The 20,922-nt window shown below is 32.6% G+C and overlaps 1 protein-coding gene across 1 annotated transcript in view; it reads right to left on the minus strand.

Annotated features, from left to right (window-relative positions):
* Positions 1-20,922, minus strand: part of CDIN1 (CDAN1 interacting nuclease 1) — a gene marked incomplete at both ends in the record, with an annotated part of 111,488 nt that overhangs the window by 44,004 nt on the left and 46,562 nt on the right. The window contains 4 exons of the mRNA XM_079537183.1: positions 11,550-11,655; positions 13,253-13,318; positions 18,185-18,252; positions 20,585-20,634. Of these exons, the coding sequence (XP_079393309.1) occupies positions 11,550-11,655; positions 13,253-13,318; positions 18,185-18,252; positions 20,585-20,634 (290 nt within the window). The remainder of the gene's footprint in view (positions 1-11,549; positions 11,656-13,252; positions 13,319-18,184; positions 18,253-20,584; positions 20,635-20,922) is intronic.

Consider the following 20,922-nt stretch of genomic DNA (forward strand, 5'->3'; position numbering starts at 1 on the left):
ATTTATTTTGCTTGGCTTTATGATGTGGACAGTTAAAAAAAGAAACAGCCTTAAATCTAAGGGACTTGCTAGTTGTTATCCTCAAATGAAATCAGGAAAAGTACAACATATTACTGTGCATTTCTCCGACCATTTTTATTGTGCTTGAGGGTCATTTAACAGTACTGGTAGTTTTGGATTAAATTTAATTTGTATGGAGTTAAACAGTAACTTAAGTGACTGCAACTGGAAACCAACTGATGGATCTCACTTTTAAATCTCGGATTTCAACTTGGAGAGGAAATGTACGGATTGAATTAAAAAGCTGTAAACTCTTGATGAGAATTAGTGGTATAAAACAAAAGAAATTGAAACCTTCAGTTATTTTCCTTACAGTTAGGCTGAATTACATTGTAAATCAACAAAGATTTGGATAGTGTCCAAGTAAACAGCTTTAACTTAAGAAAAGTTCTAATAGAGCACTGAGCATACAGTTTGAAACAAATACAAAATAAATATGAAATATTAATGACTTTAAAAAGAAACATATGAGAAGAACGACAGTAAAATCAGGAAAATTCAAGCAGAGGAAATTTAAAATGAAATGTATGATGGGCAATTAAGTACCTATTTTGACAATTCTAAGTGGTCAAGTTTTTAAAGTATGACACAGAAACCTTAACCTATCTATATATGAGTGATAAATGAGGCATTTTGTGTCATTACATTCCCATAAATCACATTTTTAAACTGCTGATGGCTTTTATCAGGTCTAACCTTTTCAAGCTTCTATCAGAGTGCTAACATTTTCAACTTTGACACATACGCAGTTTACAAATTCTGCAGCTGATTAACTCTGGACAGAAGCTCACTGCCACTGTTGTCTTCTTCAAGCTGGGTTACAGTTTCAGTGCCTCAAAAACCCATATGCACCCTTTGCATGTCACAAAATCTCACTTAAGGTACTGAGCTGTGTTGTGAAGGATATATTTCTTCTTTTGAAACAAATAAACGAGAACGTACTTTCAAAATTACTCTTCTACTCAGAGCCTGAAATATGCATCCTATTAATCATTTTAAAATCAAATAACTAGTGCATTCCAGATAAAGAGAAATATTTAGAAGTCAGACATTGGTAAAATAAAATGATCTATTTTATATTATTTTATTATTTAAATGAACTTGGGTTCAAATCAATGCTCTTGAATAAATGAAAAACATTGTGATCAACATCTATGAGGTAGGAATAATAATAAAAAATTGATAAACTAATATTAGTGTGTACTATATGTACTCTATTACAAAGTATTGCACTTGTAAGCTGATCATGACCATGGTTCCTTAAATCATTTTGTGGAATTCCTCACTAAACTCTTATTCGAACTATCTTATAAATTTTAAAGACTATAAATTGAACTATCTTAAAACTGCAAATATCAAAGATTCAATTTCAGTACTATACCACAAAATGAGTGTAGCCATGATACACTCAGGACAAAACAAATGCAAAAGTAAAAAAGAAATGCAGGACATAATGTTTTATCATGAACCAGTGAACCCAAACACCTTAAGGAAAGCCTGCTTTCTTTAGGAACTAAAATTAAATTATGTATTTACATGACATACACAATCTTTTTCTACATAAGTTATAAAATAGTTGATAAAATCAGTCTAGATGTCTACTTTCAAAAACATTTCAACTTAACTATATTATATTAACAATGAGAAGAAGCCAGGAATATAGCACTGCTTTCTATCTCAGTAGTATCAGTACATAGTAAGAATGGTAGTAAAATAAACATCTGCATTTTCACTTTTTAATTTAAAAATGTTCAGAATATCATTTAATTCAGATGTTTTTAATCTACAGAAACAAGCAGTGAAACATTCAAGGAAATGCACTTGCAAGATGTAATTGATATAGACACTGAAACAAAGCTCAAGTTTAAAGAGATACTGTCTTTAATAATATTAGTTAGATTGAAGAAATTTTCATGTTAGCTATGTGACCACTGGAAGCCTGGTACTTCAGATGGTATTAGTTTTGATACAAGCTAACTAGACATCAGACCTAAATAATGAAACCTGAACAGACAGGCTTGGACCCTGCAAATAAGAATGTCCGCAGAGGCTCTTGTGCAGCTGATTGTACCTTGATGATAAACAACAAACCTTAGACAAACACTGGAGGAAAGAGAATTTTTTTTTCAGCATCACAGCTAGCATAGCCTTGTAACTTTAATACGTAAGTCCTATTCATGACAAGTTAAAAAAAAAGTTATTTATTTCATTAAAAATGTCACATCAGATAAACTGTGAAGTTAGACTTTCGACAGTTTAGATGCAAATCTTGGGATATCTGTAAGTACTCATGACGAAAGCGTATTTATCATTTGAAATAAAAGGACATGATTACTTGATGTTCATATCAAAGTCTTGTGATGGATGAGAGAGCACTAAACAAATGACAAACCAGAAGGAATACAGGTTCTTGCTATTTTGATTAATGAATGGAAATGAAGATCTCTTTTCCTAATTGACATACATACATTATAAAATTACACACATAAATATACTAATAAGTTTGTATAATGCACTATGTATATTCAGGAGATTGGTATATTCTTAACTAGACATACTACAAATACTAACTAAAATAAAGCCAATTTACTTTATGTGAGAAGAAGCCACAAAATCAAACACTAGCTTTAATCAAATGTGCAGTTAATTGCTTACCAATTTATACCTCAGAAACAATTTTAGCTTTTTTTTGTATTAAAACTCCCCAAGTAATAAGAGGGAAACATTTTAACTTTTTTTCTAATTTGTTTCTTACTTCCTTATTACTAGATTTAAGTTATGCTTAAGTGAAATTATGCTTGTGTCATTTAAAGTTGCATAAAATCAATGTAAGCATCACTGAAAACAAAGATGTGGAGTTTTTACATGAGATGAAATATTAAAAGATTAGTTTTGAGCTTCGGATCTGATTTTTACTGCTAGCTTTCATATTTTTGATACTCCAGTCATTGCCTAGCTTTATTTTTACCCAAAATGTATCAAACCACTTATGCACCTGCTTAACAAGAACTCTCAAGCATCAACAACTTTACTTAGTAAATATGAGAATTTCAGCTGCTGTTAGTAAGACAGGCAAGACTTTGTACAATTTGCAGATCTGCACGCAGTGGCAAGGTCCAGTGAGGCTCGATGGTACTTTCACAAAAGTACTTGTCAAACGATGGTGACATCCTGCTCCTTGAGATCAATCTCTCCCTTTCTCCTTTTCCATTATAACTGCACAATGAGTGAGTAACTCCTCAGAAAAATACTCTAGTCACTCTAGTTTTGAAAATGAAAACTCACTTTGCTAACTGGAGAACTACTGAGAAACATACTTGTTACCTTTTCTGCTGTAATTGTGAAACTTACAAATGAAATACACATAAATGAAAAAAAAACCAAACCACCTGCAATCCGTACTATTTTTTTTTTTAAAGTAGAAAAATCCTCCACATACAATTTTCAAAAATTTACAGGAAGTAACATTTTATAATCTACAGAAAAGTATGCAACCAAATATAAATCAAACTGCAACACCAACAGGGAAATGTGATATTAAAAATTAAAATATTTTGCATGCTTTTTTTTTTTTTTTGTTAAATTGTTAAAGTGATTTTTACCTAAATCTTCGAGTGGAAATGCATTTGAAGTCAAGAACGATATAAATGTCTGTTTGAACTGTAGTGTTTAAAAAAAATACATTGGCACCAATAATTGTTTTGTTCTGCTGCTCAGAAACCCTTGTAAGACACATCTGATGATGTATTTAATGCAACTTATCTATATACCCTGTGTGCCTCTTATAATGCAAGATTACTCCCTTGGGAAAGCAGATACCTGAATCTACATTATAATCTCCCACCATAAACAGGATATGAGCAGTTTCATTATGTACTTCTCAGATGCATCTTTAACCAGAAGAAACTACTTTCACAGAGGCTGAAAGGTAATCTGGGACTCCACAGTACAACTGTATTTCTCTTCCTCTAAGCCAACATTTCTTAGAAATAAGGAATTCGTGCAACTGTGTAAAAGTGACTGCTGCCCATTAACCAGTCGGGGACTATTGAACCTACTCATTTTATACCTCAGATTTCTCTTAGATTGTGTACTACTCTCACCAGTCTCCTGTTTTTACATGGTTTATTTACTGTGAATCCGACACTTAATTGGCTATTGACAATGTTTACTTTTTTCCTATATTAGTACAAATGGTTTTATATCAAGATATAGTAGTTTATCATTCAATATAATAAAATGTGCTTAAGACATAACTAAATTCCTCCACCTCTTGAACCTTTTCTGAAAAATTTACTGGATACCCAATATATTTAATATTCAATAGCATGTGAGAATAATTTTTATGCAACTCTGATAGTTAGAAAGATAGATAACTCAATTATTAGATCATCTATCAAAATATTCAGATGTATAAGAGGCTACTAAAAAGATTGATGACTGAGAAAGTCCACTGATTCTCTAGCCATCATATTCACACATTTGGCTAGACAACATTTTTCGCTGCCTTCACAAGCAAGCTTCATTACTCATCACTTCACTGAAAAGAGTTTATTATGAGGCTGCCATCTTGGCAAGACTATTATTTAGATGATAAATGTTGGGGGGAAAATTGTGTCTAGAATTTTTTTTTAAGATGAGCTTTTTGACAGATAAAACAAACAGCATCTACATTTCTAATTAACTTAAATTTGGCATATACAAATACAGGTCAGTAAAGTATGATACGCTACTAGATTATCTTCTGCCCGAATCTTGTTCTTAATTTGTAAAATGTAAATTAACTAATTAGAAGAAAAGCACCATTATTTGTGACAAAATGCTTCTTCTATTTCTTTGCTTTGTGACATTTACGATCAACTATAGTCCTTCATTCTAACTTAGAGATAGATAATAATATTCACACAAATTTATTAGGTTTCTGTTATTTTAAACCAAGTGAAAACTTGAGATTTCTGAAAAGAATAAAGCACAACAGTTTTGCAACATGCAGCTAAATTAGATGCCTGCCAGATTAATTTCATTTTCAATATTATGCTGTTTGCATGTACATGTAGCATGAACATAGGTATGAAGATACCACTTTCAGTATTCAAGTAACAGACTCAAAAGGAAAAATTAAAATGTTACTAGAAATCCCTATATCCTTTATGTGCAAGATGTAGAGTAATAATAATAAATCTGTGCTTTTTTTCACTAGTACTAAAAGTTAAATTTCTCTTTATACTCCTACTTCTCTCCTCAACTTCCATTTGAAATAGATTAGATTAGCAAATATAGAGTTACTGAGTTACATGAAGCAAGGGGGAGTTGGTCATTCTTGAGTTTCAGCTCAGCAACCTGGCCTTGTTAAATAAAAAATATGTGATATCATAGTTTATAGGAAGAGATTCTTTTTGCTTTGCTTTGGTTTTAACTATTACTATGTAGATAAAGATTCAACACTAAGAAATACATTGAAAATGTCAGATGTAAATGTCAATTAAAAATTACAAGGAATTCTGAAAGGTAAGGTCTGTGGGGGGTTGACATTCTTTGACATAGTGGAGTGTCTGCAACCAGGCCTTTGGCAAGCATAGCAGGATCTATGCTGTCAGCTCTTATTGTACAGAAACATAGATGCTTGTCTAATCTGAATGAGAAATACCATGAAAATTGGAGTTGAAGCCTTGCAGTAATGTGGATGGAGGCTGAAAATACTGTATCTGCACTACATGAGTCTCTTGTGACATGATAATATTTAAGGCAGTCCAGAATTACGTAGGGGAGAAATAATTTAAATAAAGCTGTATTTATATAAAGTGCCTCATTTGCTACTCTTTAAGTTGAGCACATAACAATCTTTCGTGATAGCAGTTGTAATGAAAATCCCATTTTGATATTCTTATTAAATACAATATTTAAATACAATAAAACGGGAAAATCTGTATTTAACTAACATCAATCATTCAAATATAAACAGAAATCTATACACAGCATGGCCTGTTTGTTCTTCGTTTTAAGAAAATGAGTTTTGATACAAAATGAAACAAAATCATCAGCAAAACAACTAACATTATATCAATGCTAGTCCTGAGGAGTGGTCTCGATGGAAAATGTCTTCATGCTCTGTTATTTAATCAGCTTATTAAAGAAGGGATGACTAATAAATTGTAAACATATTTCTTCTGTTCTAAACTAGAAAAAATTTGCATAAACTGCATGTTGATTTTTATGCTTTTCACATCATTAAATAAATAAAACAATGATTCACGTCAAACACTTCCAGAAATAAGCTAAACATATGAAGAACATTTGTGAAACACAGAGGTATACCTGTGTATGTATACAGAAAGAACACATAATTTTATTATATTTATAAATTAAAATACTGAAAATGGTAATCTAGTAGAAAATATCACTGCTTTTGAATCTTGTTTTTGTTGTCTAGAAACAAACATCTTACTTTATGCTATTAAGGTGAGCAAGCTGGCATGGTACATTCTAAGAAAAAAAATTGTTTTAAAGAAACATCTTTCCACAGTCAGAAGTTGTAAAAATCATCATAATTTCCCTCTTTCTACATCCATTTTTGTTTAAGATTAATTCATTAATTCAAGTAGAGTCAAAAAGGAGAGAAGAAGAAGCAAAGCAAAACTCAGCATGTGTGAAAATCTACAAGCATTAAATAGCCAAACAAACCCTAACTCCCTCAGTGTTGCAGTAAGGTCAGAACCTTTCAGCATTGTACCAGTGTGTCAAAATATGTCAACAAACCATCATACTGCAAGAAGAAGAATGACCTTTCAGTTCTTTATGTTTGGGCTGCCAATGAAGCTTTGGATACTGGGTATGCATGAACAGTTTTCCTAGCCACTTGACAAATGCAACTCCCAAGGTTTCCTCCAAGTCAAGTTGTTATACCACTGGCTTTCAACTCACCAGCACAACTTTTTAAACAATTTTCAATTGATGAATATAGATCCTGTTATAGAACAGACAGACATAAACCCACAGTATAATTCCCACTTTCCCCACCACCTACAATCAGTCAAATATTACTCAAACAGTCTTCATACAACACGTCAGGCAATTTTAAACTACACTGCAGAAAAAAAATACGCATCAATCTGATGTTCTGATTCAGTCTTTGTTCACATATGGTTCATTCTTATTGTCAACTACAAATGAGTTTGATCAGAACACTCTTCTCAAAAGGACCTAAGAGCAGATCAGCTATGTTTGTAATTGAAATGAAATCTTAAAAACTTTTTTCTTTTCACATTTACCTGAAAAAAATTGCTAATCTCAATCTCTATTTCTCAATCAATATTGATTATTGATAATCAATATTTCTATATCTCAATCAATGTTTTAGACAACAGCAACCACGTCTATCAGCTCCAATTAAGACTCATACAGTTTGGACTTTAATTTTTAATTAAACCTAGAAAAAAATTATTAAATTAGACAATACGGAAAGAAAAAAGATTTAGCGTTCATTTAATCCTAAAATAATGTACAACTTAGTCTTGACCCTGTTTTAAAGTGCAATCTATATTATGTCAAGTTCGCACCCTTCAAATTAGTTTTGGCTACACAGACTACTCAACAGTTTTTATCCTTAGGGTCACATGAAATACACCAAAGCAGACTGGTGGACAAGGAAAAATGTGGCATCTTCTACATGTGCATTAAGCAGTTATATTCTGCACATGCAGATGTCATGTTTACATGGTGGCAGGGAAAGCTGTAGACTGATCAGTGAATGCTACTGTTTTGGACGAAAAAACATAGAAGGGATTTGGTAAATATATGAATTTGGTAAGTATACTAAGTTTGCTCAGTATGTAAAATAGCTTCTTCCTGGGCACAGCCTGCAAAAGCAGTCTGGGAATATACAAGACTAAACTTTCTTTTTCCTACTTAACAGTGAAAATTCTCAATATCTAAAGAGCACTCTAAATTACAACTGTGCAAACCCACTGACAAGGTACACTGTGTGCATTTTTAATATGAAGCTTAATTTGAAGATGAGGCTGCAGTGTAGCACTGCAACTGAAAATTGCTTAACAATACCATTGATGTATGAGCCATAAAAATCCTTGCTAAGCTGTCCCTGCAGAACTCAGAGTAATAAAAAGGTGTTCTTTTGCACTGAGGTGAACGGACATGGTTGACTGAATCTAGGGAGCTGTTCTGTTAAATGAGAAAGTGCCATTTCTTTCCTGTCAGTACAGACCTATTTAAGACTCACAGATTTAGTTAGCACAGACTACAGGATTTACTGAAACATACACATTACAGCAAAGAAACTACAACTACGTTTAAAGCTTTCAGTTATATTCTGTGCAGAATTAAATTTACATTTGTTATAAATGTGGAAAAAGACCCAGAAACTATTCCAGACTCACTCCTACTTTTCAGAGAAACAAACAAACAAGAGTTCAATGAAAAAGGTCTAAAAGCTATCACCTTTGTTCCTTTCAAAATATCAAGACGTATATTTCTATCCATATCTAGCAGGATAAAAAGCTTAAAGCTTTTCTCTCCAATTTCAATTTAGTTTTAACTTCAGCCACCAGATTAGATTTACAAAAACCTGAAGTACAGGCTGAGTTTCACAATACATCTGTTATGAACTGATGCATCTTCTCCAAAAGATTTCTCCTTCAAGTTGAAAGGATGAATTCTCTGGGCTGAGAGATCCTTGGGTAGGCTAATTTATTAAATTATTCAAAATTGATTCACAGTTTGTCCAGCTATGCCTGTGTCTTTCCACTTAAACGGTTTCAGAGAGCAACAAAAGTTGACTGTCTAACTTACATGTGAACTAATTTGTCATCAAGTGTTCATTAACCTTTCAGTATCTAAGGGGAAGCTTCAGGAAAGAAGGGTACAAACTCTTCAGAAGGTGATAGAAAAAGGGGAAATCACTTGAAGCTCAAGCAGGGTATGTTTAGGTTGGATATAAGGAAAAAATCTTTTACAATGAGAATAGTGAGGCTCTGGAACAGGTTGCTTAGTGATGTGGTGGATGCCTTGTCCCAGGAGACTTTCAAGGTGAGGCTGGATAAGGCCCTGGGCAACCTGGTCTAGCTGTGGTGTCCCTGTTCATTGCAGGGGAGTTGGGCTAGATGGCCTTCAGAGGTCCCTTCCAACTCTAAGAGTTTTATGATTCCATGATTAACCAAACTGCCATTATATTAGAAGAAACTTTGGTAATTCACAACTCAATCCAGAAGACATTGTGATAGTGTTAGTTTGATCAAACAGTACCAACAGGATTTGTATTTACAAAACAACAACAACAAAAAACAAACAACCCAAACAACAAACAAAAAGAATCCATACAATTATACCTGATTTCCATAGTTGACCTAGCATTAAATTCTTGACTTAGGGTATAACACATTTCAGTAATTAAGTAATTTCAGTAGTTTCTAGTTTCCTTCATGCAAATGTAAGGTCATTACATATGTAAGAATCACCAGTTTTTATAGTTATTTTCAATAAAGAAAGCTATAAGAAAAAATTAGGCAAATTCTGAAAAGGATTTACAAATCATCCTTAATAATCCACATGTCAATTCAGTCTAGCTTTTACAGCATTACAGGTACTTGACTAACAATTCAATGAGAGATGTTATTTCAAGTTTGAATTTGCAATAATAATTATGAAAATGATAAAATTAAAATGAATTTAGACAAGTTCTGGTTTCCTGATACAAAATTTCTTTCAGAAATGTCAGGTTCAAAGGGTACACATTTTCAGGTATTTTACACATTTTATAGTTCAAACCAACATGCAGATAGTAATTTTGTTTGGCACAGATAGAAAGAGACTACAAGTTCAGCTCTGCAAAAACAATTTTACTGCAAACATGAAATGGATCAGTGACTTCATCCCACTTGTCTATTCAACTTTCCCCTCACCTCAACTTGGTATTTCTATATTAACGTTGTCTATATAAAATTCAATTGTTAGAGCTGTTTTTCCTCTTATACCATCATGCATCCCCTCAAACATCATTTTTCCTCAGAAAATATTCTAGCCAGTACATCTAATGGACTCCTCCTGGCCTGAGATGCTCCATCCAATCTTATTTACACCGCTGCGCAAGTTCAGCACCATTTGCATCAGCATCTTTCCCGTGACTCTCACGATTTCCTATGTACTTAAAATTGTTTCTAACTCTTGCACTCTGGTTATATATCTTACAAATTCCTTTCAATAATTTTATTTAGTTCAGCATCTTTGCCCAACAATAGACAGTCTTCCTGAGGTTCCCATAAACTCAGTTCAACCTCTCCAATTCGCTGCTCTTTGGGAATGTCTAGCAAGAGTAGGCCCTTCTCATACCAACAAATGTTGTTGCAGAGCATAATTATGCAGTTATGTTTTCTGTCAGTGTTACTCTTGAGATATGGCTTCTCTCTGCTGCTTCCTACAGAGGTTGCTTTATTTCCTGAGCTAAGGCTAGCATTTTTTGTCAGCATTGTTTATACCTAGATGAAAAGCAATGGACACCACAGACTAGACACTGATATTGGTATATGCTGTTAGTTACATGTTCAACCATCTCTGTACCATTTTCTCCACCTTCCATTAGATTTCTCAGAAGCTGTCTGAACATTGAGAAGATATCTTAATCTATACTTGTACAAATCCTTTATTAAAACTATCATTTACCTCTCTCACTGCTTTACTAAGTGTTCCACCACATACAAAGATGAAATTAAAGATGAGTATCTTATTATTATTAGTTTGGGAAGAAAAATTGCCTAGTGAGAAGACTGCTATTACCTTGGAAAGATATACAACTATATACAATAAAAATCTTCCTTTTGTACTACCGAACTGAAATTACTGAAATTTAAAGACTGAGTTGTAACAGTCTTTAAAAGAAAGGATTTTTATGAAAATGAAATCAATACTCAAAAATTCATGTCCAGCATGACTTATTTCTCTCCTCATCTTCCTGCACTTAACATATATTAGTTTAAAAAGAATACATTATTATTATGTAATGTGTAGATAACATACCAGAAGAACATTTTATCAAACAAAAGCAAATCAGAACTGTGTTAGATACACCAACCATCAGCAATATTTTCTACACACAAGGCCTACTTTTTAGACTGTGAAGATTTTAAAACAAGTTTGGCATCTTGCAAGTATTACAGAATCTTCCTTTAGTCAAGTACTAAAAAAATAGAAATAAAACTTCTGTACCACAGCAGCTTATTTTGTTAACTAGCATTACTGTAAAAACACCATATATATCTGTTGCATGTTAGCATTTAAGGTATTATTTTCTCACAAATACTTAAGCTTTGAAATTTGACATACTAATTAATAAAATTCAAAATGCCAGTTTAATAACATGTATTTTATTCACATGGCTTAGTACAAAAGCCATTTGTGCTTAATTTTTTCCCCGGTAACTTCTTTAAAAGAAAATTCGTCTTATTTTTATCTATATGAAAAAATAACAGAAATGTGCCTACCTATTCCAGTAGCTCCAAAACTGGTCCTGTAAGTAGGCTTGATGGCTACTTTCATCACCAAATGAGGCTTTGCTTTCAATCCAGTGAATTATGTGTCCTTCAACAGCTAGGGTGATAGCAAAAAAAGTGAATTGCAAAAATCAGACTGAGCAGTCTTAAGAATATGTTTGGGAATACCCTATTTAGTCCCCAATCTACTAGATAATTACAATAGAGATACATATATTTTTCAAATATGTATATAGATGATGTTTTTTTAAAAATAACACATATTTTAATGGATAATTATTACAGACCAGACTAAGTTGCAACTGCATCCTACTTTCAGCCTTACTTTGGTGGAAAGGAATTGAAGACTTCTGGTCATTATGACAAAAAGTTAATTAAGCTAGAAAATTCTTAGCCCAGAGTGGAAGATGTGAGAACAAGAAGAAAGGTTATCATAGATAAATATCTGCCTCCTGACTTTTTCAAAATGAGTAATGCTTCAGCAGAAAGAATTTAGGAACAAGAATGGCTATGTGAAAGATCTGATTTGGAATTTCTGTTTCTGGGATTTGCACTGATTGATGTCTTTCCTTATTTCTTGCAGGACTGAATTTGCAATATTAATAAAATCCCATTTTTGGTTTGTTTTTTTGTGAAAGAAAGCCCTGTCTGAAACTAATAATTTTGCATAAGAAATCATGACAGTCACTCAAAAGGATCATTCTCCGAAAGGACAATGTGGGATATCAGTACTGAGTTAAGGAAGTCTTAAAAAACTGGTTAGAAGGCTCTCATAAATATATTTATTTATCTACTAGATAAGAAAGACTACCATGCTGAAAGATTGTATCTGAAGAACTGCTGAGGATAAAAATTTTTAATAGTATGCACTCAATTCCTTCTACCATGAATGAGTCAGTTATCTGTAAGAGTTCCTTCTCTTGTTAATATGCAGAACAAAAAAAGTAGTCGTGAATATGGCTTTTATATAAGGCTATAAGCCTTTTTACTTTTATTAACACATACCTATAAACATTTGCATAGTTGTGTTGTAAACAGATAAAGCAGAAGTGTTCTGGTACAAAAGGCATTTTACGAAAGATGATTAAGACTCCTTTACACTTGGATAATGTTTATACTTTTTCTTCCATGGTTGAATCAATAGGTCATATTACCTCCTCACTTGACCGAAAGACCAGAATATATAGATGAACTTTGGCATGACCTTTATATCTACTTTTATTCCTTCTTGCTTCCTGTGATGTAGGGTTTTTAAAAAAATAGAGAACTACTCCATGATAAACCTTTACACAATGACCTAGAAGTATAATGGTATTACTTTAAGACTGCTTTGAAGTTGATTTGGTCTAAAAGTTTAAGACATTTACAGATATTTCACAGTTCAGCATACAAAGACAATGGTTAGAACAAATTAGACTGAGTGGGGATTTGTGGATTGCTTTTTCTATTTTTATTTTTGTGATAGAGACTGAAGAGGAAACATTAATATTATTATCTACTTGTATTTTGAGTAATACTATTCTGACCCAAAGTAGATGATCTTAAAATTACTGAGTAAACACAAAAAAACCCTCAGAAGTATTTACTATCCTGTAACATACTTCATATTCTTGTGTCTTAAATATCTGTAATCTGTAATATTTTAGGATAAACACTTCTATACAAAATAATAACAATTCTTTTCAAAGACTTACCTACTGGCACTTCTAAAATAAAGTCTGGTGTTTTGTCATAACCCTTTGCTCGAAGCTGATCTTCGGCTACACAGAGAGAACAAGACCTATTGTTTATAAAACTCTTCTATTAAGTAGACAGCAGTATAATTAATTTTATTTTAAATAAGAATGTAAGAATTACTAATGCAGTCACACATATCTTTCTTATGCATGCAATGCTGTGTCAGATTAAATGAACCTTTGTAGAAAACCTGAAGCATGGATATAAAAATGCTTCTTTGTCATCCCTGCATTTTTATGTCTTCATTATAAACATCATTAATTCAAGCTGTCATACAGTATTTTATAACCTCCAAATATTCAAAATAAAGAGATATATTCACTGATTGAAAGAAGAGTTTCCTCACATTAGGGAACTGTTGAGATTAATCCTACCAACACCACAAACGTAGATATATTGTGGTTGCCTTCATGACTTTATTTTAATGTTAACACAAAGGCATTTAAAACAAACAAACAAACAAACAAAAAAAAAAGCAAACAACCACCAACATGACAATTGTTCTCTTCCAGAAATCTATTAAAGAAGAGGGATGTCACGATTCTAGCTTCTCTTACTGTAAAATTAATTAAACACATAAGAACTTAGATATTTTCTTAACATAAGCTATATAACTACTGCTTCTGAATTAAAGCTGAATGTTTTAAGAAATGAGTAAGAAAGAAGAGAACAAAAAAAGGATGCTTTCTTTAAAAAAGAAAAAAAGCACAAAGCAAGCCCTCACTATTTTTTAAACTATTGTCCTTGATTTCCAATACCATTACATTGATATTTCCGAAACACCGTTTCTCCATTAGATTTTGGAGTGACCTGGTCATTCAATTCCAGGCATGGCTTTCTGTCTTCACCGAAGCTCAACTAATGGCACAACCTAGTAACAAGTAAGGCTGTGTAGCCCCTTAACACCTACTGGGCTGTTGACATTGTCATGCATCCCATTCGCCTTTCTACACCACCTTTGATTAAAATTAATGGTCCATTCTCACTGTTGGGTAGCTTATTTCCAATCCATTTATCAGGTTAGGACAGTAGTTTCATGGCCAATGTTCAGAACTCAGTTTTAGAATATTTTGTGCATATTCTGAAAGGTCAGCAATTTGAGTCCAAGCAACCTTTTAATGACAAGAAAAATATATACACATAGAAATAAAAATATTTTAATTTTTAAAAAAATATTTAATGCCTTCCTTCCTTTTCCTTGTTGAAGAAAAAAAGTCTGACGTCTTTTTTTTTTTTTTTTTTTTTAAACAGTGAACTAAGTAATACTGCAAGTAGGACAGCAGTAATTCTGAAAAGTTGTATATTCAATTAAGTATAAACTACAATGGTGGATTATTCTTTTTGACAACTATAGCATTTCTTTTGAACAGCATTTCTTCACAGTAAACACATTGCACTGTAAATGCACGTCTCTGGAATGAAACACTAATTTATATTACCTGGTCAGCTGCTAAATTTTCATAGGATTTGGAGCCAGACTTGACTGTTGGATACTTTCAGACTTTGATTGTTAGATATATGGATAAAACACGTTTAGATTAGCAAGGTTCTGGCTTAACAGAACCTATGATCCTTATGCCACAATATAAAAATGAATGTAATTCCTTTATCTTGAAAAAACAAACAAATTTAAGGAAATTTACCTTATGCAAAAAAAAAAAAAAAAAAAAAAAAAAAAAAAGAATCACAACACTGGAAACCAGGGCAGATAACATGTCCTGACAGGTCAATTTGGAAGATGTTTGAGATGGTGTTTAATACTCTTCACTGGACTCATTTTTGAGGATGTCTGAGTACTTTTGAAATTATTTGTCTCATGACTTGGAACAGAAAATGATTTCTATTCAAAATTTTTTTCTGAAAGTTTTCACTTCACTTCCCCTAACAGTTTGAACTATGAGAAATGGTGAAAAATGCACTTAAAAACACCTTTATTATTGATGTAAGTTGACAATCACATGAAGTAAAATAATTATATTTTATTGTTTCTTCAATTATTTTGAACTTTATAACTTTGGAAAGAAAAAAAAAGAACTACAGAAATTCACCCAAATCACCCTTCAAAAAGATTTTTTAAGCCCAAACCGCATGAAAAGAAAGTACAATCTTGTCAGCCCATAAATGTTTTATATTGGTACAGAAGCTGTAGAGGTATCATTCTGCACACTTTTGGAGATTTTTTAGCTTTTGTATGCATCAAAATAATGGCTTAACAACTACTTGAAAACCAGATGATGGCAGTTAAAGCTGTTCATCCTAAAATATGAAAGTTACACTGAAACAACCCTAAATTTGTCCACAGGGTACTGATCTGTTTGGATTTCCAGTACAACTAGAGCTTTATGCTTACTTTCTTCTCAATCTTAACCATTTAAATTTGAACAACGTGGTCTATTGAAAGATGTCCATACCATCTTTCCATGATGGCAGAAGTTGGAATTAGATGATCTTTAAAGTGCCTTCCAACTCAAATCATTCTGTGATTCTATGAACTCATCATTGTTTTTATACTAGCCTCTGGATATAACAAAGAAACCAAATGTTCTTCTAATGGTGTATCAATATGCAGCAACTGCACATTTTTGGTTACAGCAAAAAATACCAAACAGATTTCATAATTTATATCTAGGCTACTAAGGGACATCATGATGGCAGCCAAAGAAGGCTAAGATTGTAGAAAGGTCAGTCATATATCTTCCCATTATAGCTGAAACATATCCTAATATATTCTGGAGCAGGCAAAGACGTGAAAAGATTGAGTCAGGCCCTTTGTTAAATCTAGAAATTCCTGGCAATTCAGCAAGGCAAGTGAATCAGTAAGGAAAGGAAGGCAGTCAGCCTATTTTGAGAGAATGTTTTCATTGATTACATAAATCCCAAGCAAAGCACTAAAGATCTGAGAACTGTTTCTGACTTAAAGAGGAAGTTATGAGCTTCTCATGAACTATGCATTACTAGAATGCAAAACCCATCAGTTTGTGCAGGTTCCCAATCAATTTCTGGGAGAATTTGGAGGTGTTACTTCTGATCTGTAGGCTTTGAAAGCTATCTGCTCTAAAAATTAATCATCTATCTGCCCTTAAAAGCTGTCAGGCTTCTTCTGTAATACAGTCTCCCAGGTGGAAATAACTGATAGGAAGAACTTATCCTAGAAAAGTAGTATACCAGAGTGATACACTAACATGAAATGGCAGCAAGAATTTTGTTTCTTTCATACATGGGTTAAAAAGTAAAAGAATTTTAAGTGCAGCAAGCTAAGTCCCAAGCCACACTGGAACTCCATCTAGCCAAGTGTGATAGCCAAGCCTGAACCTGCTAACCTACAGGAAATACTGCCATCTCTAGTGTTTTCCAGAGGTTCTTCGTTAAGTATTAAGTAGTTTGGGATCTAATTTTTGAGAAAAATTTTACTGCAAGGGTTTCAGTAAGGTTCATCTTACAGATAATTAGGAAAATACTTTTTGTTTCTCTTTTTTTTTTTTTTTTTAGTCACACTCAGAACCTCAGAGACATATCCCACGTAAAGAAATAATATACCAGTTAACATACCTTAAATCATGAACAGATGATACATCACTACGCAAAAAATCTAAACAATAAATTAAACTCCCTCATTTATATATTTTAATGCTGACAAGTTAACCCTTTCTAGACATTTTGATTTGACAGTACAAATTTCTTAGAGCTTATTTCTAAACACAAAATTGATGTTTACCCAAGGTTATGAATCAGTAAAATTTAAATCTGATTTGTGTACTACACAAGCTTGCACAAGCCAAAAAAATGATAGTCATTGGGATGAGGATCCATTAGTGAGTCTAGTCCATTCTCCTGTATCATGACAGGATTGATTTCATTTCCAGCTTTGATGGATGAATGTCAAGTCTAGCCTTGAATTTTTCATTGAAGGTGATTCCATAACCTTCCTTGGCAGCTTGTTTTATACTTATTGTGCCTAGAACAGTTTAGTATCTTAACTCTCCAATTACAGCTTAAGTCTATTATCTCTAATCTTTGAGCCATGTTGGAAAAAATATCTTCTCACATTTTTGTAGTATCATTTGCAAGTTTGTATGTAACAGAAAAATAAATTGTTCCTTAATCATATGGACCAGCCTTTAAAAATCTCAGTATTCTTCCTAATTTCTTCAACTTGTTTAAGGTTTCCAAAATCTTATCCGGAATCTATTTTACAAACTTAGTACCACACACTTCTTTGAAAAAAGAACAGGAATTCACTTTAATATTATCTAATCACATAAGGAATTCAAGATTTAGAAGTCAAGTTTTGAATCACGGTAGGAGAACTGACCTTTTAAATAATAATCAGTGTTTTAATGATACTAATATACAAAAAATGTTCTGCAGGCTAAAAGGAATACAACAACAGAAAACAACCTCCTAACCAGTTAATCTTTAAAATAACTTTAAATACAGGGACTTGCACTGTTTGAAGGCAGTGGGAAAAAATCTGCAGAAACTGCACTGACAGCCAAATGAGTGAATCTTCTAGCAGTTCTTTAATACATAAAGCATTTGGAAGCTAATATTTCTTATGCTTCCTCCTAAGTCTCATAGATTACGGCTAATATCTCATGACACCAAAAGTAATACTGCAGCAGATATTAAAGCATTTTTTTTCAGCTACTTATTCTATTAAATATTAATTGCAAGCCTCTGCATGTACTGTATATATAAGGTATTAGGTAACTGAGTTCCTGTTCAGTTCTAAATCAATAAAAGATAACATGTACAGCATCAATCATTTTTTACTCTTCTTTTACTACCTAATACAAAGAGCACTGAGCCTTATTTTTTTCTTAAGTAAACAGTCCCGCAAATCTTTAAAGTTAAGGATTCACTGGGTAGCCTTTATCATTGATTCTTACCTATAAAAGAAAGATTTTTTTCCAAAAGCATTTCTCGCAGCAAGACTTCATGCTCATGTCCAATAGCACTGGTAGCTTCAAGTTAAGGAATAGAAGATTACTTTGGAAAATAACCAATGTCACGACAAAAACCATAAGTAAAGTAATTCATGATAAAATTTATTGGCCTTCACTTTCATTTTGGAGTAATTAATGATTTGAACACTGTGTCTACAGATTCCTTGCAGGGATCTGCAGAGGTATTTAGCACTTTGTGAAAATCAGACTACTGTATACAGCATCAACATACATTTTACAAAATTAAGATCCAATACATAACATTTATTCTGAACACATAAGAGTGATATTTATATTTATATTATTTTTTCTCTCAAGATTTAAAACACAGTGTAAGCTTGAAACCTGTGGCCACCTAGCTTTTAAGTTACTCCTTAATGATTTATGTATCAATTTTCTAATTCAGTAAACAATGAAATAAATTTTTTTGCTTTATATTCTGAAATTGTTAGGTACTTAATACATCTGAAATGTATTACTGGTACAAAACATCTTCTTAATTGATTTTTCAGAAGCATGAACTTCTGTCAGGGAAAGATGAAATAATATTTTACAGTGAAGTCCTTCCCATTTTCCACTGACAGCCTGTTGAACCAACAGGCTATTCTTAGCAATATGCAAAAAAGTCACTGCTCAAATATTTTTAACATTTCCATCTAGAGGTCAAAGTTCTGTTCTGGAAGCTCTTAAGAAGAATCTTATGAAATATCACAATAAAGAATCTTACATTAAAAACAACTAAATTCTTGGTTCTGTTTGGAATAACTTCTTCAAAAAAACTACAGTTTCAAAAAAATTACAGTTCATTACTTAAAGTATATCAACATTTTTTGCGGAAGAAGAAAAATCTAATTACAAGAAATCATTTCACACATACACATTTTTAATCAATTGAAGATATATATTACAATACATTGTACTAGTAGTCACAGAACAAAAATGTGGACAAATGAAGAATGGGAAAAATGTAAGAAAAATATCGCAAACAGATTTTATAATGCACCATAAACAGAAACACTTAGGCTATAATAATACCTGTTATTGATGTATGGCAATGACCATGAGGCAAAACTTGTAAATAACCTCACAAGCCATCTTCTACTCATGCAATCTAGCAGCCTAGTTTCCCGTAAGCATCTGAACTATTACTGAAAAATAGCCTCTTGGCATTTACAAAGAGGTTGACTTCATACTTTAGTCCATGCATATACAATTAGATAGTTATATTTAAAATCAATATGCAGTCCTTCAGAAGACATTATGCTTTTAAAACCTTAACTTTAAATTGATTTTTAACTATTTTATGCACCTCAAAATTAACATCTAATTCAGCAACATACTTGAAGATAATGCACTCACACAGCCAAGCATTAGGCTTTTCTGTACCAGAATGGAATTGAAAATCTCTCTCATTATTCTCACCGACTCACTGCATATTCAATAGCTTAACTTGAGTCAGAATCTGGAGAGGATAGGGAAGATTATTTAGACTGCAGACAAGTTATTCTTAAAAATTTCTATTATTATTTTTAAACATGACATTTTCAGAAGACTTTTGCCAGATTGTTCATCGACAATAGTACCAAATTTTGGATTAAAAAAATAATGAACAACTGTTTCAAAAGTAGAACTTGTTACATTAATCCACTTCGTTTAATGTTGAAGACAGTCTCACCGAAAAACAAACAAAAAAAACCCACAAAAAACTCCCAAATCACAGGTATAATTAGAACTCTATCCTGCTGTTGTTAAAATTAATGGGAGCAGGACTGTGGTAGATACCATGTGAATATTTGGAGTAGTAAGAATACATTTTAAGAGATAACCACCACATGCATTATTACTACAGGGAGTGCTTCTCACTGTCAGACAACACATCACAACTTGAATTGCACTTGAAAACATTCTAATTAAAATTCATATTCAAAATAAATGCTATGAAATTCAACACTATCTATGCAACTTATTAATTTAATCACAGAACAGCTGAGATTGGAAGGTCCTTCAAGAGATCATCTAGTTCAGCCTCACTGCTTAAAGCAGATTAAACTGGTCTTAACAGAAAGCCAGATATGACTTTTGACTAATCAAAACCAAAGAGGTTCAATCAGCTATATGAATGTGTAGCCACCAAACTGACAACTTCCCATACTCCATCAGATTTTTTTTAAGCAGTGTAAGAGAAAGCTCTGCAGTGACCCTCTAGCTGATTGAATGTAAAACAGAGGAGTATGAAATGTGTTTTGTGAAGCAGAACTTTATGTCAGGTTAAAGCTAGACACATCTCTTCCACACAGTCTAAGCTCGTCAATTGTGCACCTAAAATTTTATGGGAAAGGATACTGTTTGATGCAGTCCACCAGTGGTCCATAACAACAGTCATTCACAGTGCACTGCAGACAAATAAGAGAAGTAGTATAGTGATGGGCAACTACAAAACCATTACAGTTAAACAGTATCTTAAAAACAGTAATTACTTTTCTTCAGAAAGGCTATCAGATGCCGTTCAGATTTAATCACAGAAAACAAAAACTGCATGCTTTTATTCACTATAAAAGCAAGCTATTAAAAAGTGAAATGTTCCCCTCACAAATATTGCCTTGCCATTTATGGTGCACCCTGACCTCAGTGATAGTTTACGATGACAGTAATTAAATGAGGTTTAAAATCTTTTACTCTGC

This window comes from Tetrao urogallus (genome assembly GCF_951394365.1).
Source record: "Tetrao urogallus genome assembly, chromosome: 6".
Taxonomy (NCBI): Eukaryota; Metazoa; Chordata; class Aves; order Galliformes; family Phasianidae; genus Tetrao; species Tetrao urogallus.